At 37.5% G+C, this 19318-nt stretch overlaps 1 protein-coding gene across 5 annotated transcripts in view; it reads left to right on the forward strand.

Annotated features, from left to right (window-relative positions):
• Tomosyn (syntaxin-binding protein tomosyn) overlaps nucleotides 1-19318 on the forward strand; it is an 86037-nt gene that overhangs the window by 64660 nt on the left and 2059 nt on the right. Inside the window, exons 3-21 of one of the 5 annotated variants that reach the window (XM_069053761.1) lie at nucleotides 2607-2804; nucleotides 5470-5604; nucleotides 5857-5920; nucleotides 5977-6181; nucleotides 6235-6310; nucleotides 6366-6520; nucleotides 7867-8161; nucleotides 8213-8456; nucleotides 8511-8639; nucleotides 8692-8834; nucleotides 9092-9305; nucleotides 9613-10312; nucleotides 15156-15281; nucleotides 15334-15576; nucleotides 15704-15910; nucleotides 15968-16076; nucleotides 16550-16636; nucleotides 19036-19131; nucleotides 19185-19309. In XM_069053761.1, coding sequence (XP_068909862.1) covers nucleotides 2607-2804; nucleotides 5470-5604; nucleotides 5857-5920; nucleotides 5977-6181; nucleotides 6235-6310; nucleotides 6366-6520; nucleotides 7867-8161; nucleotides 8213-8456; nucleotides 8511-8639; nucleotides 8692-8834; nucleotides 9092-9305; nucleotides 9613-10312; nucleotides 15156-15281; nucleotides 15334-15576; nucleotides 15704-15910; nucleotides 15968-16076; nucleotides 16550-16636; nucleotides 19036-19131; nucleotides 19185-19309 — 3551 coding nt within the window. Of the gene's footprint in view, nucleotides 1-2606; nucleotides 2805-5469; nucleotides 5605-5856; nucleotides 5921-5976; nucleotides 6182-6234; nucleotides 6311-6365; nucleotides 6521-7866; nucleotides 8162-8212; nucleotides 8457-8510; nucleotides 8640-8691; nucleotides 8835-9091; nucleotides 9306-9612; nucleotides 10313-11027; nucleotides 11251-15155; nucleotides 15282-15333; nucleotides 15577-15703; nucleotides 15911-15967; nucleotides 16077-16549; nucleotides 16637-19035; nucleotides 19132-19184; nucleotides 19310-19318 lie in introns of all 5 variants that reach the window. The other 4 variants (XM_069053762.1, XM_069053764.1, XM_069053765.1 and 1 more) reach the window with 4 other exon arrangements.

Raw genomic sequence — 19318 nt, forward strand, 5'->3', positions numbered from 1 at the left:
TCACGATGAATATTTGATGATTTCCTTTTTTGCATCCAGCAGCACGATTTCATTGATGATAATCCTGTTTATGTCCCATTTACGTTTTTAATTACGTAAAATCGAACGCCACAACACAGTAAAAACGAAATTCGTTAAATTTCACATCGAAAATTGTGCAAATTATATCATGGGCGAATAAACGGATCTTTAATGTGGATTTGCTGGTTTATTCAAATTTGAAATGTAAATGTGATATTGGTCCAGGCTGGATTGTCTGTTGCTGTTGATGGAGTTCCGGCCGAATATGCATGTCCCCATCGAGCATTGATAAACAGCTTAATCTGTAAACCGCAATTCCATCATCAAAACACTATCGTGTGTTTAACGTTAACGGTAATACCTTGCTGTTTCCGTACCGTAACGCGACTGTTAAATATTTTTTTGCACTCTCCACAACATCAGCCCTTCCATAAATCACGGACGTCAACGTTCCGCATCCTGTGGGAAACATAAAACAACACGGAACGGAGAATTGGGTTAGTGAGTGATCGGTTAATTTAATTTGTAACCTTCGCCGTAACAAATTAAGGAAAATTAAGATGAATTCGTAGTTTTGCGTGAATTTCAATGGACGCGTTTTCATCTCTTCGTTCTATGTTTTCAAGGTGGAAAATCTCTGTTTCGCCGGAATCGCCGGAGTTTCCGGTCGATGAGCTGCAAAAGATAATTCGCAGGTTTAAAGAGGGGGAGTTACCGGGCACCAAATGGCTTCCTTCCGAAGCGAGAGTCGCCATTGTCGTCGGTAGCTGATTCGGATGGGAATCATCGTTGTTTGCTCCTAGTTGTTGCTCGTGGCTTATCCAAACGACATAACGAGGGCGACTCTCCCTATAACGCCCTAATGACCCGGAGAGTTTATCAGGTTCGCGTTGTCATCTCCATTAAAGTGCATTCGGGCCTGTTTATTGCGATTGCACATGACTACGAATCAACACGAACAGAAATGAACTTATTTCGGAGGGGTCAATTGATCAACACAACCCACACCAATTGGAATCGAGATTAGGTATTGTCTTCAATAGGTGGCAATAAAAAAAGTTCGAGACAGTATTTATTGGGTCTTGTTTCGTCTGCGGTTGACATCTTTAGTTTTTGGCGGCAAATGCCATTAAGAAGTTAAATTCGGGACCATAACGAGCCACGAATTCTGGGTAGTTTGGCACAGAATGTAACACAGTCTGGTAATTGAATTGCAAGTTTTACAGTCAAGTTTATTGACGTAATTACGACAGTTCTGGCTTGTTAATAGATGTCAAATGAGGGGTTTCCATAAAAAGTTTAATAATAAAATTTACGACATAAATCGATTAAGGTGTAAAGGCTTAAGACGTCGTTTAACGTCTTTTCGATAAAGAATCGTTTGAAACGAGAAATCGCATTAAAAATACCACGTCGAGTTCATACTTGGAAAAGTTTTTAACCTGGACAAATGGGGTGGAAAAAATTTGAATCTATTAGCAAAACTGTCGACAAGTAACACGCAGTACATGATTTTGATAAAGCTAACGATCGTTTTCTCATTTCGGGAGCTGTAATAAGCTGACAAAGCATAAACAGGTTTCCTTTTTTTATTGATTCGTTTGATACGTACGCCACAGGTTGACAACGATTTCGATGAAAAATTCACGAAGAAAACACGATAAAACCGTCAATCAAGCCATGATAATAAAATTTTCACGACGCGTTAATTTTTAATTTTCTCATCGTGCAGAAACATTTTTCAGATATTCAAATTACCGAAAACAATCCAATTAACACCCTTCATTTCGTTGGATCTTAGTTTAGCAAAAGCGCGTTTTACTCTATCAGCACTACAACACTTTTAGATAACACTCGTTACAAGTTAATTGAAGGTAGAAGCGAGCGCGTTTTCGTCCTGCGAGATGTAAAAAATATTTTATTGGAACAACCCTTTCGTATTAAAGAGGAACTTTATGGTCCGACATTCCTCGCAGCATTAAGTTTATATTTTTATTGGAAGAATCCTGGCCCGTCCGTTTTCGTGCAGTAAAATATGAAACCGAAGGAGAATACCGCCAAAGCTGTGTATTTGCTTTGCACAATTTTCACATTGAATATCAAAGAGACGGATGCAGGATAAAAGGTTGTCTGATAACTTGTTGGATGGCATAGAGGCCGCTGAAAGCACCAAGCCGTTGATTTTCTAACAGGAGCTTGAAACTTCTCCTTGATCTAGAATAATTTAATTTGAGTATCAAGTTTTGTGGAGAAGGCAAAATCGGTGTTTTATGTGAATTCTCAAGTAGAGCGGGATTGAGAAATTCTCGTATTGATGAATTCTGAATTCGCGTGTGTCTCATCCATTAGAGCGCATGCAAAATGAAGCAAGCGTTAATGAACTAAGATTTTCCATTTGTTTATTGGTTATTTGTAGTTGCGAAACAGACGTGTTGTTTAAGTTTTTGATTAATTACCCGTACGAACCCCAAAAACCACCACTGCTTATTGGTTTATTACTCTAAATGATTTTGGTAGAATGTTAAATTTCAGCCGTAAACTTCCCACTATCTGCCTCTGGTACACCCTCCTTAACTCAAATTTAGACTCGGCCAACCAGGCGTCGACATTCACGTCCGACATGACATGGATGGTCCTCCAGGGTCCGCAGCTATCCTTCATTTACAGTTTCTTGTTAACGAAGGAGCGTTAGTTTCCGCAACGGCAGATGATACGCTTCACCTCTGGAATTTTAGGCAGAAACTTCCTCAGATTGTTCAGAGCCTCAAGTTTCAAAAGGAAAAGTAAGTATCCATTTTTAATGCTTCTGTTAAGGATCGTTTTTCGTAGAGGATTAAAGCCATATTTTGGAAAATTGAAAATTTCAGGCAAACCATGGGATATTTAACGACAACGTTGTCTGTCTACTCCGTAAAATTCGCAAATTGTCAGTGGTGACTAACGAACCACAATTGTACAGTGATACATGTTTAGAGTCAATCAATTCAATTGTGAGCAATTATAACGTTAATGATTTCAATTGTGCTCTTACAAAAACCCCTCTAAACGCATGTTAACGAATTAATAACACTTTGGTGCACCCAAAAACGAAAAAACAACAATCTAATAATTAAAGAATTGAACTTTTAATGCGCCACATTGTATAATAGAATTTTGGGCCAATTTTAAGTACAAAGTATGTTCAATAATCCTGGGCATTCAAAGCAACTGTGGATTTTTGCGATAATCTGACATTCAAAGTTTTAATGACTCCATCTTGCAGCGTAACGCCTCTTTATGTCATGGCGGATCGTACCTCCCTGCTCCCACTTCTCCGCTTGTAAGAAATGTAACTTGCACTGTTTCAAATGTAGCAACATCTTTAACGCTAAATAACAGTGTTCATTTTATATAGATTTAATGTTAAATGGTATCTGAGGCGATTAATTCAATTTGAGGGATCTTGGTGATAATGCCTGGAGGGCCTTTTAGCGTCTCCCTCTTCGTTGCTAATCGAAATTTAATCTTTCGCTTACAATAATAATTTTACTTTAAGCCATCGTCAATAAATTAGAAGGAATTATCCCCGCTTTCTATATGGAATTAATTTTACCAAGGAGCCGTACCCAACACTAAATTGAAAACTTGCCTCATTTCAGATTCATATTTGCATTTAAATTTTACGTCGTATTTTGACAATGTGTCGGCTGAAGTGGTTATTATAAGTTTTAATTGCTGGAAAAACTATCGCTGCAAAGAAGTAACTTTCCCGAGGCTCAAAGCTGTTATGTAGTTTCCGTTCTTTATCGGACTAGTTTTAGTTTTATTAATCAACCCGTGAAAATTATAAATTGAATGATGTAAAGTTTCTTCTTGGCTGTTTTTATTCATAATTGGAATCTGTGCATCAGCTCGTTTACTTTGCATTTTATTCTGGTGTTCATGAACTTGACAATAATTTATGGTCGAAGTCTGATGAAAATTTCTGAGTACAATATTTTTAATTTCAAAGAATGATTTAGTAAAGTAGACGTAAAATGTACATAAAAACTTTCAACAGTTGGGGAAAATTTTTGTAAAGGATACCGCATCAGAATTCAGCTCACAGGTCTTTCAGAAGCTTGTTAATTGCAAAGTGTTGTCACTTTCTTAGATTTAAAACCATTACAAATTTTATCCATTTGAACTTCATCAGTTGAGTTCTATCTACAATTGTTTTAATTTCAATGAATTCCGAATTAATTGTCTACAATTTAAATTAAGACGAAACGGCTACTCTTTTGTACGCCATTGGTTTCTGCAATACGGTCATCAACCTATCATAAAATGGCAGTCGTATGACTTTATCAAAACTTCACTGTTGTTAACTTTAAACACAGCGCCATCACTGTGTGGAAAAAATATTATGCCGTGTGAAATGGCTTTTAAAATGTTCAACCTCACGTCGCAATGAAATTTTATTAGATATCATAACAGGTCTGTAGCATAATAAGTCATTCAAAACAGTCTGTTAAATACCAAATTTCATTTAACAAACTGAAAGAAGTTTCTTCTACGAATTTGAGCTGTGTAAAGCTTGTTATTGTATGAAACTAAAATTAATAAATAATCCACGTTAAAAGAAATTTTTTTTTATTTATCATGTTTTCCTCAAATTCTTCAAAACAGAGCTAAAATAAAATATAATTTGAACCCTAAAATTCATACCAGCTCATGTGTTTACACATCCATTGATAACCAATGAAAAACAGTAAAAACTGTTAGTATTACAACAGCGATTGCTCTTTCTTCAAAAAAACTGCAAAGTTTTTATCGCACAAAAACATTTTCACTCACTCTTTCATTTCAATTGATGATTTTCCCATGAGCGAAGTGTCAAATTAGAGGTTAGAAATTAAAAAAATATATATTCGACTAAAAAAAAGATCCCTATGTAAAAAATGTTTTTTGTTCGAAACTGTCAGAATTTGAGAATTTTCTCCTGTGTGAACGGATTTTGATAAATGTCACAACTTGTCAAAACGAAATGCCAAGCGAATTTTGAAGATTGTAAGCGATTTGGAGCCTTTAAGGAGCTCGTCGAACAAGAAAACGTTATATTCAACTCGTTCTTGGGTAAATTGAGCTTTTTTTTGGCACTCGTGGGCCACTCGTGCCAAAAAAGCCCAATTTACACACAAACTCGTTAAATAAACTACTATTATTTTAAAGAGTTCTATTTGTGATTAAATTTTACGTGGTAGAAAAATATGAAATTTATTAAGCGTAAACGGGTCAATTACTGAAAGATCTTGATAATAATTTAAGCATTTATAACATCTCTTAGTAGGTCACCAAAAATGTTCCAGTTGCGTCTGTCTGAAAAAAAGGTAGAAATTGGGTCGCATTACGATTTTTTTCCTTTGAGGGAGAATTACTTTTTGGAACAAATTAAATTGTTTGCACGACTAATGGTTCTCTTGAATTCAGAATCACCTGCATGCATCTACCATTACAATCTAAATGGCTTTACGTGGGAACCGAACGAGGTAATGTCCATGTGGTCCACATAGAAAGCTTCGTTCTATCGGGATACATCATTAACTGGAACAAAGCGATAGAAGTGTGAGTGTGGCATGGATAATTTCCTGTTAAAGGGGGCAGTGCAGTCGAAGTTTGCTTATACAGCAAAATAGGACAAGCTGATTTCATCTGAATTATTCACCGCATAATTAAAATCCAGTACTGACTGTTATCAAAATTATACGCACGTTTTTCGTATTTTTTAGGTTATTCAAACCTTTAAAAAAATAAGTAGACTTCGACAGCCACAAATTATTAATAATAAAATAGTTTCTAGAGTGATTTGATTTTTAGTTCACGAAAAACGCACCCCGGCGCCATAGTTCATTTAAGTGATAACCCTTTAGATGCCAGTAAGGTAATGCGTATGCAAAATTGAATGTGGTCGAGAATGTTTTCGTGTGGATTTTTTAGTTACTGATAGGATACGAAAGCGGTCAAATTGTCCTTTGGGATTTGAGGAATAAAATGGCGGACATGAGATGGCAAACTTCTGAATTAAAGAGTATAGCGTGGCACTACGAGGGTAAACAGTTCATGTGCTCGCATGTCGATGGGACATTAACTACATGGAGTATTAAGATCAGTGCGAAATACCTTTACATTTCCCAGCCGCATGGTAGGTTTCGGTAATCACGAGTAAATGTGAGGCTATATAGTTTGCGTTTTTAGCGAAAGTTAATAAAGATGGAAAATCGGAACAGTGTAAACCTATAAATAAAGTCGAATGGAAGTCATCGAAGACGGGGTAATTTTGTGAAGGGGAAATTTGTGATGAGATTGAGAATTTGTGTTGGTTTTAGGGAAGCATATGTGATATTTTCTGGTGGAATGCCCTACGACCAAGCCGGCAGGACACCTAGCATTACCGTTGTACATAGTAAAACTACCACCGTGTTAGAAATGGAACATAACGTTGTTGATTTTATTACTTTATGTGAATCTCCTTATACTAGCGGTAAGCAGATTATCGAAAGTGTATTTTTGCCAAGTTTTTCCATTAAAGAGAGACAAACGAGTTACCAGTTTGAATAATCTAATTCTTTCTAATACAATTTCTCCGACGCTTCCACCATTCGAAAGAAAAATGTATGCGTCGATAAGCTGTTAAGAGCTATTTCTCGGTTCAAATTTTTCTTCATAAAATTTTTACCATTCAACTTAATTAATATTGGTTTTGGTCGGGCTAAAATAAATTTCGGTTTTCACTGTAGACTCAACTCAGAATAAACAGAATATCTAAAACAGAAACCATCAAAATCTACATATTTTTCCAATGATAAAGTTTATTTAGTCTTGAAGGAAATTCATGTTTAAGAAGCGATATCTAGCCGGTGCGCAATCAGGTTCGGGCACTTAATAAGACATCATTTTACAGCTCAATACAACTTCTGTAACGTCATTTCCGAAAGCTACTTCTTCAGATATTTCAACTTTCAGTTATTTAATACATCGATATAATACCCTGTCAAGTTTCGCTTCACTCCGTTTCAATTATTAACTTAAAAGAACTTTCTAGCGTCATCTCCTTCAAAGTGAAGACTTCTTTGCAAAACTGTTTAGACATATTAGAACCGTCGCAATTAACCGGTACTCAGAGGCAGTCAAAATTCGCATTTCCAAAGTTCCTAATGGAACCCAATGTAAATTTAATTATACAATAATTAATTTTATGTAGAACAAAAACCGAAATTTATTTTGCATGTGCTTCGTAAATAAGCAATTTATAAATAATATTTACACAAAACGAGCAGTAATTTAATATTTTAATTATCCAACTCGATGTTATACTGCGTGCCCGGCGCATCCACCATTTTTAAAAATACATCGATAGATAAAATATACAGGGTGTAACAAAAATAAGTGCATTTATTTTAACTGGTAATAGTACTCATCAATTGCAAAATTGAATTGCCATTTGTCCCCCCTTTTATTTTTACGGAACGTTCACGTTGAATGCAATTATATAAATCTGATTTTTTTTTTAAACAGAAATCGCAAAAAGTTTTAGTAAATTTAGATTAATTTTGAAAACCCTTCAGAATTTGTTTTCGAAAAAAAAATATTTAGAAAAGTTATAATTGATGAATACTATTACCAGTTAAAATAAATGCACTTATTTTTGTTACACCCTGTATATTTAGAATCAGAAACGTAAACAAACGTAAATATTATCATCATATCGATGTTTTGAAAATATAAAAAAACATACTCTGCTATAAATGTATGTCGTTTTATTTGTTAAATGTCCCACCACCTACCTCTTCGTCAGCTTTACTATTTTTGGACGAGTGTATTTTACAGAACTGCAGGAACCCTACGCAATAATAGCTTTACTTCAGAACGACTTAGTGGTGATGGACTTGCAAACGGCCGGATTTCCTTGCTTGGAGAACCCATATCCCATGGACATCCACGAGTCTCCCGTGACATGTTGCAGTTATCTGGCGGACTGCCCCGCCGATTTGATTCCGGCGATGTATTCCGTGGGCAGAGCTGGGGCCACGAAAAGACAAGGTTTTTCAGAGATGGACTGGCCCATCAGCGGGGGCACGTGGTCGGCTCAGTCGTGCAGCTACAGCGAAGTCATCCTCACGGGGTACGCCGCCGGACACCGACGACCAGGCTTAATGACGATCTGGGATTTCAGGCACGCCGACGGCAGCATAAAATTTTGGGACGCCAGCGCGGGCACCCTCCAAGTGTTGTACAAGCTGAAGACGGCAAAAATTTTCGAGAAACAAAAGTCGAGGTCTTTGGATAACGAGGAGGACCCGTTGGCCATCGAGATTATCTCGTTGTGTCCCGAATCTAGGAAGCTGTGTGTGGCGGGGGCTTCGAGTCACGTGATTCTTTTCACGTACAAGAAGTCGGAGAGTAACGATGAAGTCACCGTATGTGATCAGGTGAAGCGGAGGCGATTTGCATTGTAAATTGTATGTTGGCAGGTCTTGGAGATTCCTATAGTTTACGAAGTTCCTGAGGAAGGGGAAATTTCGCCGGATTGCCAATTTTCCGGACCCGGATCGGCGGGATCGGGGAGCAGGCTCGATATATTGGATCTCGACAATAAAAAAGTATTTCGGTCGGTTTGAGATGATCGGTTGATTTGAGAAGGGTGAATTGCAGGATACGCCGACGCTTAAGGTTCGTGCTGGTGTCCAAAAGAAACTTCCCGGTTTCCAAGCACAATTAGTTTGTTTAACCCCTTGGAACAATGGAGAATCTCCGAGCCACATTACTGCGCTTACAATAAATAGTTCATACGGACTGTAAGTTTAAATCGTTACGAATTATTTACACTTCAGCAAAGAGTTTTGTGGCGGCTTATCTAACACCAAAGCAAACAATCTCTGCAGACAGTGAGCTTTCAATACGTATTTGCTAATACAAAGTCGCCTAGTCTCGCATCGGTCTCTTTTCGGCTGTTTAAATTTGCATAACAATACAACCAAATCGGGACGTAGCAAATTCGAATAGATGTTTGTCGGGTTGTTAATTTTCCACGCTGAAATTTTTGTTTCTCTAGGATGGCTTACGGTAACGAAGCGGGAATTGTGATAATAGATATAGAACAGAAAGTTTGCCTTTTAAACGTCGGGAGTCCTGACCTGTACGGCGCGCAGGATCCTTATTCCAGAGTCCCCAGGAGTCCGAAGAAGGGCGCCGCCAGCGTTGCAGACATTCTCCCCATGAACATGGATCGAGAGGAGAGACAGCCTCGCAGTCCTAGCATAGACCAGGTCAGTATTCGGAAAATTAACTTGTCACCATCACGAAGAACTCATTGGCATGACGGTACGACATCTGTCACATTTCTACCATCACATGTGCCACATTCCGACTATTATTAACCATATAGAATTGCTGTTTAAGATACCGTGCAGTTACAATACATGCGCCAGGAAGTGTTAGTTTTTCTCTAAGCTATAGGCGTGATGCACTGCCAATTGACAGCACCTTAACAGTTATATCCTATTTTGCTGTTTACCATGAGTTGCTGATGAGAACCTCTGCTTTCTGTTTACCCGGGCCTGTGCATGCCTGTAGATGGGAAGATCCCCGGAAAGTCCCTATTCCCTGTGCCCCTGCCCCACCCCTGTCGAACAAGCTTCCGAAGCCGTGGAAGACGAGAAAGCAGTTCCGATACCGCAAGCCGCCACGCGTCGCAAATCCTCCACGTGGAAGGGTTTCAATCTTAAGAGGCAACTATCAAAAGTGGACATTAAGATCAAGAATCCGCTGAAGGAAAAAAGGAATTCGATTTTTTACTCGGACATTTCGCCGGAGCAGGAGAGTCCTACAGACGATAACAAATCGTCGCCGGATTCCGACGACAATACCGTCATCGACAATCAAAGCGTCATCGATTTGACGCTGAATAAAGAGGACCAAAAAGAAACGTACGAGGAATTCCCGGCTGAGATACAGTTTTCGCCGGGGGAAGATAGCGATACGCCTTTTCTGGTGGGTTCCGTCGGGACCCAGTACGAGGTCGGAAATAGCAGGAAGGTGGGTTTCGCGATGAGACCCGACAATTTGGAATTGATGGACGAAAATGGATGTCCCGTGAGGCCACCAAGACACGTAAAGAAAAAGATTCCGGATAAGAGAGACCAAAGACTGTTATCTGTACCAAATATCAAATTTCAGAAACCTGAGGTTCAGTCTCTGAAAGATCTGAGAGACAGGGAGGAGAACGTGGTCAGTCCGCAGCCGTCGTTTACTGGAAATCTGATGAGACGTTTCAGTAAGTTTCAACTCTGTCTCACCTTTAGACGGTGACCCCTTTTTTCGACCTTCCCACATCCTTGACCCGTGATTAACTCGTCGATTTTGAACGATTCTTTAGAAATGCCTGCGTATCTGGATGGTTTTTTTCTCATATCTATATCTATGATTCTTAATACATTGAGATTTAGTGGTAGGAATGTGTGAGTAGTATTAGACGAGTAACGATATATGGTAGAGTTTTAGTCGACCGAGCCTACACCACGATACCAGTTTGTGTTTGATTTGATCGCTTATTTGCTGAGTTGCTTTACTTGTTTTGTTGACCACACGTCCCACCGTGAACGTGTCCGTCTATTTGATGACTAACGCTTTATTTCAGCGGGCATTGGTGGGTTTGTGACTTTGTTCACAGTGGCTTTGGTTTGTGTTGAAGGACGAGGACGGCAGCTGCCTCGATGTACTGCCGGGGGAGCTACTGGGTAGGAGACGTAGTCTAGCGTAGTCCCTGCCCTCTATAGTGCTTAGCTCACGCCAACCTCTAGAGCGGGATGCGCTGCTTGTACTCGTCTAGATTCACTCATGCTCCACCGTTTTTTTCTTTGATTCGCTCGCGAAGCCGGCCATCGGCGTCATCGGTCGCACCACGACCGACTCGGACCACCCTGCCTTTGGCCGGTCTCGCGACCCCTTTCTCATTTTTGTCTCGGAGAGTAAGTGCTGGATTTGGGTAGATAAACGGCGTGTGCAGCCCGGCCTCGACGTGTCCCGTCTCCAGCACAGGTCGAGCGCGCCCAGATCCTCCCCGTCGCTCTCGATCGCAAGGTACTCGCAAACTACACAAGTGCCTGTCCACGGCTAGCTACTCAGAGGACTGTGCCAGCCACTTTCCCTGTCCCACTGCGCCCACTGCCCAGCGACAACAGCTGATGGTCGCTCGCCAATATTGCAGTTTTGGTAGTACAGTCACCAGCCTTCACTAACAATACGTCACTTATTATAGAAAATTCACTATTCACATGCTGCTCTCTTTCCTTCTTTCTTGTTACGTACTTTTTTTTTTGTTGATCTTAGGTATCGACTCATATGGTGTTTGTTATGTTTTGTCATTCTCACACGTACGCAAATCAATTATTATTTCATTATTGTGCGACGAGATTGTTTTGCCCAGAATACATTTTTTTCCATTTTCGCTCGTTTCACTTCGATACTCATGTCATTCCATGATGCTCATGCATTGACATTTGACAGGTTGACGCAATAGAAGAGATTTGTGACATTCGAGGTTTGCATGGTTTTAGTCAAGTTTTAGCAATAGACTAGTGTGGCGGTTACAGTTTTGTCATGCCCAAAGCATAGCATTATTTTTTTTACATTATTTCAGTTTTTGACAAATAAAGAATAACCTGTTCGAGAGATATTTATTTTTGAAAACATGGAAAACCATAAAGGGTGTTTTTTAAATTTGGCGTTGAAGAATCGATAAAAACACAGATTTTTCAAACTACAGAAAAACACAAACAACGCAAAAAGTGAGGTTAGATTTAAACAGCTAATGAACCAATTGTCCTAAAAAAGACTGCATATTAAAAACACGCAAAAGGTTAGATCTAAACAGCTAATCAGAGTTGTACCTAATCCGGTGGTACGTTCACAATCGACTCTTCAAGGCTAACTTCGACGCCAAATTTTTTAAAACACCGATGCATTTCCTGTTTTTTTTTTCAACATTATCTACGTTCTTTTTGTTTTCACGTGTGTGAATTGCTATTGTTTTTTCAACTTATCGATTTACAACAAAAAATAACTAACGCGAACGGTTATATTAGGAGACAAAAATTATCTGCACTAACAATCATCAATTTAGTTTCGGCTCGTTGACAGTTTTGTCATAATTTAATTTAACCATCTGTTGCGTCAATTTGTTGACGCCTCATGTAATGAGAACTGATGTGAATTATTAATATTTTACTGTAAATTTCACGAACGTTTTACTACGTTGGACAAAACAGGTAGATTCTAATTAAGTCAGCGTTTATTTAACATTACCCTTTGAAGAACACTTAAATTTTGTTATTTTCTTAACATGTCGTTACTGTAGAAGGAAATCGACGTATTCAAATTATTTCTGCAAATACAGCTTTCTAGTAGTCGTAAAAATTGTTCCTTATCTTCGAAATCGAATTCTTCTTTTCATTTCTAGTATCGGGTGTTCATTTAAATTTCCGGTCAAAGTTGACGTTGAAGAGTCGATTGTGAACGCACCGCTCGTGTAAAAACGTAAGATTTAAACAGCTGATCCATGATTCGTAACCCGTAGTGCGTTCACAATCGACTCTTCAACGCCAGCTTTGACCGAAAATTTAAATCAACACCCGATATAAATAGTTATACGTAGGTAATGTTTTGTTATTTCGAGATCAAGAAAACTCGTTACCTTATCTGGGCTTTTAGGATCTAATGTGACTTATTAGCTTTTTTAGAAGTACTTATCCTTATTTTCCTTTTTCAATGAGAGGTATTAAGACGCCGCTGAAAGCTCGTTTTTAATATCTCTTCGTTCAACTGTTAGGTACTTAGTGTGCCGTTGTTGTGAAATTTTAGTGTTTGAGTTTCATTAGCTGATTTAGCTGTATCAAGAGTTAGATTAAAGCAATAGCAGTATTTTTGAAATCGAAACAGGATTTTGTGTGGTTTGTTGTAGATTTTTGACTTCACGAGTAGTGTTGTCTCATGTTCACTTGTAGATTTGATGAAAGCTCTATCGCTCTCGATTTATTTCTTATCGTCTTGATTGATGATATCACATTTTAATTTTTACAAACACAGTCTTTCGTTGGTTTTATCAAGACTTTTTTGTTCTGTCTAACTACAGCATGTCATTATCAGGTGACTCGTACTATCCAAACCTGTACTTTATCTTACCTTAAATTTAAGAATCTTGTATCTACTAGTCTGTGTTCTCAACTGTTCTCTTCGACAAAAACGAACTTTCTCTCCTATAGTGTGTTTCATTCTTTCTATGTGTCACGTATTTGCACAAATATAGTGATGTGTTCTCGTTTTATTCCGTCAGAATTCTAAACAAAATACAAATTTCACGAACCGATTTCGATCGAGATTATACAGTTTTGACCACAGATGCTGAGCTAACAAATTTTTTAAAAATCCGATACTTATATTGTAAATTTTGTTTTGCTTTATGACGATTTTGTGTATTTTGTGCTGATTCGCAAGTCTTGTTATTATTCACAGTATACTCTCGATTATCCTTTGTTCACTTTTAGTTGATTCGTTTCGTACTTTATGTCAAACAAACAAAAATGTTTACCGCCGTTAGCATGCTCTCAAATTTGAATGCTTGTGTCGATGTTATCCTGGTTGTGACTCACCGTTTTCCGGCTCAACTGATTAATTGTGGCTTCACCAAAACGTAAAATTTAATAAACCTCTCATTAATATTCATCGTTTCAGGTGGGGATGTTTCAGGGATTTCAGACGACGTCTCCTTACATTCATTATTACCTTCGCCAAAAGTCATGAATCAAAATTAATCAAACTTTACAACGTCAAAGAGCAGTTTTTGAAGGGTTTGGAAATTAATATATCAACCTTAGATTAAATCGCGCGTTTCTGTCGCGAACATAATACCTGAACTGGTGATTAAAACAGATCATACCTGCGTGAGAGGGATTAAGTTTTATCATTTCCCGAATGGGGGTTCAATCAAAATTGACAACGCTCTTGCGTATTTATCAAAAAATTCAAACTTCCGAAACACGTTGATTGATTGAATGTTATCCGACTTAAAATTTAACACGGTTTCTCATTTTCCTTCAGATACTCTACATTTTAGATGCTTTTCTGCATATTAGGGTATTTTAACTTCAACAGACGACAAAGACATTTACGTGAATAAATACGTCTTTTCCTGACTTCTTGCCGCACCCTCTTCTTACGCACTAGAAATGAGAAAAACTTGTAGAAAAGATCTCTAATGTTTTGCAAGTGAAATGTTATGTTTGTATCGATCTGGCAAACGGTGACCCAACTCTCTACCATGCTACTTCCCAAAACGAGGCCCTATAACGCCTTATTCTATTTTTTCTCGTTTGTTTTTAATTAGGACTCGTACTGACAGCATGCGTACGTGTTTTATGTTTGTTGTGTTATGGTGATTGGTATGTTAAAGGTAATTATCAGCGGAAACAATTATTACTTGGTTTACTACTGCTATTGCTAAAAGCTTCTGCATGGTTGATGTGAAATACCGTATGTACTACAAATACGTCGCAAAATTTTTCAAAACTAAACAACACTGCAGTATTTCAGCTACCACATTTATTTTTATGAGCAACTGTCCAGATGAATCGAAATTAAAATATTTGTGGTATGTACTTTGCGAGTTAAATAGATGTGAAAAATAAAAACGTCTAAAATTAAATTTAATAACTGCAAAATGTTTTTTGTAAATACACCTTTGTTAACAGTATGTACATACGAATATTTAAAACAATTTTTTATTCAGCATATTTACAACAGAACATTTTTGTTGTTAAAACACGATTTTAAACAATTTAATTGCTAGATTATTTTAAATTTTGTGATTAAATTATCTTCATTTAAACACGCTCTTAAATTACAAGAACCCGATCAGGTCTTCATTCATGAAGAATTCTTTTTTTGTTTGAATAGAATAAAATCAAGGAGACAGTATGTATTGTTGTACTTGAAATTCTTTGTAAGTGAAGGCGTCTTTTTCTGGAATGATTCTGCTTGTGAGCGCATGAGTAGTGCATTGTTTTAACCCACTCTACTTGCTCTTCACAATTTCAACAACTAATAGTTAAATATGCTTATGGGCCGCGTAGACAAGCTGGACAGTTCGTTTTCAAGATCAAGATCAAGCTCGATGAGTTCCTTGGAGAACATAACTTGTGAAGCGATTCAGTGTTTGGTTTTTGCGGACTCCTTCACGAGGAAATCAGGTTACACCATCTGACACGTTCCCAACTGCGATTTAACAATCCACCCTTGCAGACCCCACGATGCTGACCCCCACGCTGTGGGTGGGCACCAGTCTGGGCTCCGTGTTGACCATCCTGATCACCCCGCCGGACCCGGACAGCAGGTCGTCCCAACCGGTCGTCGTTTCGCTCGTTGGGGTCACCATATTTCGTTTGAAAGGAACAATTCTCACCATGTCTTTCCTTGATTGTAACGGATCTCTCATTCCGAACGCCTACGAGTCGTGGAGGGACGATAATAGAGACAAACGGGAGAGTTAGTGCGGAGGTGATACAACTGGTGCATTATTAATTCCGAACGGAGAGGACACGTTCGTTCTGCATCCGTCTAAATTAATAATGCGCCAGTTTCACAGTAGAAATTGTCACAGCACCTTTTGCAGAAACCCCGACCAAGTGTCAGAACAGGATGAGCCCGACTCTCGGCGATCTGCAGAACAGGGGCGACTCGTTCAACGACAGGCAGTACGTTGTGATAGTGAGCGAGAAACAGGCGCGGGTCGTCGCATTGCCGTCACAAACTTGCGTTTATCGACAGCAATTGACAGATACGGATTTTGTCGTGAAAGCCGAGGTGATTTCGTTGAGAGGTAACGATCAACGAATGAAAAGTAGTCTCCGGTTTGATAGGTGATTTCGGATTTCAGATAGTGTTTGCTTGTTGTGTTACGTTTCGAACGGCCATCTCGCAGCCTACAGTCTGCCGAGTTTGAGACCACTCATCGATATAGACTTTCTGCCGTTGTCTGAACTCAGGTAAGTCGGCGGGAGATGGAAACGGGACAATTCATACTCTTGTTTCTAACTAAACACGATAGCTGCGCCGCACCATTGTTAGCATTGTTTCCTTTACTTTATGCTCAGACTTGATTGCATGAGAATTTCCATTTCAAAGTTTAGAGCGATTACTGTACAGGTGCGGGTGTGTCGACTTCGTTGAGAACGAGACACACTTGTACAATGAGAGTCTTGTACATATTCGATGATCCGTTGGTGTAAATATCACGTTAGGAATTGTCGAGTGTGTACATCAACCGTCAAAGGAAAACCAACTTAAACAGAATCTTCAACATAACATAGAAACTTTAATGTGTGACCTTTGTACTTATCTATAAATATTCGATGTAAAGCACAACCTTGTTGTAGCAGCAAAAATTCTTAGGATAACCGATCTTCAATCTGTAATACTGTTCGCCCTAGTTTGCTTCTAATCTACCTTGCTATGCTAGTTTCCAGACACAATCTAACAAAGGCATTGTAGACCCAATGTTATCCATTTGGGGACAACAACTCATTGTTAACGAGGATACTGACCAGTAAGTTACTCACACGGCCATGTACGATACTTATTGGATAAGTTATATTAAGAGATAAGATCAGGACTTGACGTAAGTCAACACGCACAGTTTTAGATGTTCTATGAAAACAATCTAGTTATAATAATTAATAATTGTGATTTGGGGGCGACTGTTCGTTATGCTTGAAGTGGATTATGAAGAATATGTGAGTATGACAAGAGAAAGGTTTCATGGGAACATCTAAAAAAGGTTGCCGGGTTGTGATGCATTTGATAAAAGTAACTTCGTCCTGACTCATAGTTCCTTTAAATTGAATAAATAAATATGCGTATCCATATGACACTGACTCCACTCGTTTACTACATAATTGATTTTTTTAAATGCAGTTTTATTTGATCAATGTGCAATACGAAAGACATAATCAGCCTTTAAAAACAGGTATTAGGTAAATTTGTAAAGTAACCGTAATTATACTCAAGAGGAACACAATTTCGAACACACAATCACTTTGACTGATTAATAAGCTTCCATGCACACTTTCAACGGCACTGCATTTTGACGAGAGCATGGTCGGATGGTCGTTGATATAAATATTGTTGCATGTATTTGAACAATAAATTCTTTGTGATTTTTCACTAATATAAACAATTTTAAAAGTATCTTTATACATTATTTACGACACCAACTTAAAACTTATTTAATCCTACGTTCAAAATGTGTTATTGATTGATTTCGCTTTTTTAGTTTATCTCGATTACAAGTTTTTCATCATAATGACCGTATTTTGTGCCCGTTCCTCTCGTTATCAGTCATTTGACATTTCACTTCACAAAAACATAATCTTATCAAACAAAGTGCCGCATTTTTTACGGCATTTAAATATCAACACTTTGCATGACGTATGAATTTATATTTCATATATTCTGCATACGTTTTTAATAATACACTTGCACCGCGTTCGCGGCGCCATTTTTTACATTTTTTTCCATTTTGATTTTTAAATTATTAAACTCGCCACGCTGGTCGTGCTCTAAAGGAACGAGTTCCACAACATGTTTTGTGAAACGAGTGTAATATGCTATTTTTTCTATTTTGGCTTCATTAATTTAATATTTTTAAAATAAAAAATAAAAAATACTATCTAGTGACTTTTATTTTAATGGAATTGGGTTGGTATTGATGAAGCAATGTCATTTCATTAATAATAATGTACCCCCTTAATAGTTTATTTTGATCCAAAACATGGATTCAGATTCACTTTTGACATCACATTTACAGTTATTCCACTATCAATACCCACCCCATATTCAATAATCACTAGAAACGAGGATATAAAATCAAACTTTGTGCAGATTCTATGCACCGCTTCCAAGATTTATTTTTGTTATCAATCTACCAAATCTAAAATAAACCTTTTTAAAGCACACATAAATAATTCTTTTTTTAACAAAAGTAAACATTTCGTACAAGGAAGGGCCATTTTTTTATCAACCAATAACCGCATTTATTTCGTTTTTTTATTTATCTTTCACATCTATCATAACTTTGTTTTAACTAAAGTTTTAAAAAAGTCAAATGACCGTTTATTAATGTTTAAACTACCGAGCCTTTTCTCGGTTGTTATTTAACAATTATCTGTGTTGCGTGTTTTGGTAAAATTTCCTCAAAATATGATACCAATATTAAATAAATACATTTTAAAAACATTCTGATAAACTTTTTGGTTGCATGATTAGCATGATCATTGTTTTTTCTTTATTGTTCGTGATCATTGCCTATTTTACTCGAATATTTTTGATATGATTCATTTTTAACCGGTTCGGTTAAAATTGCAATCCGATTTCTGAGATTTTTACATGCATGTTTAATTATGCATATTGTGTGTGTCGATAATTTTGTGGTAAACTTTTCGACAGAGATAATCCAATTTTTGTATTTTTTGTGTAATACATGTGAATGGTGTATTTCATAGAGATCTGACCTGACGTTGAAGATCCTTAACTCTATTAATTGACAAACCCCCAGTAATTCTTAATTTTTCTAAAAACTTAAATATGCCATAGTTAAATAACATTTATTGAACGTAGACATTTTTTACTCATTAATAACCAATGCTCTAACGTGAATGCAATTTAGGTGTTATGCATCACCCAAGAACCCCCCTTGTATTTAAATAATTTATTGTATTATGTAAATATTGCACCATGGAACAAAATATACCCTACAATGCCCATTAGGATCTGTTATAATAAAATAAAATTTCATCCTATGCTGTAAACATATCTAATAGATAGATATATACTGCACATCCATTAGTAATAGCTTATTGATAAAAATCTGTAACTACTATTGTAACTACTCTTAAGCTACTTGTGCAACAATTAAATTAAAACTGAAGTGCGTTAAAAATCTTTTAGAATCGCCCGAACATTCTGCTTCAGTAATAGAGGACACGGATTGTACTTAACTTCACCGTCTGAATTACAAAAATTCACACTTTGTACAGAATTTTGGTAAGACTAGGACCCAAGTCGTTCAGATTTGTTTTATCGGATGCAATTTATAGCTCAAACCTGACGGAAATGATGGGCGAGCTATTTTTACCATTGGACATGCCCGAAGCCCCCAAGGAAAGCTTCTTCAAAGGTCTTTTCGGTGGTGGCGTGCGATCTCTAGACAGGGAAGAATTATGTATTATGT

The sequence above is a fragment of the Tenebrio molitor genome, chromosome 7 (genome assembly GCF_963966145.1).
Source record: "Tenebrio molitor chromosome 7, icTenMoli1.1, whole genome shotgun sequence".
NCBI classification, from domain to species: Eukaryota; Metazoa; Arthropoda; class Insecta; order Coleoptera; family Tenebrionidae; genus Tenebrio; species Tenebrio molitor.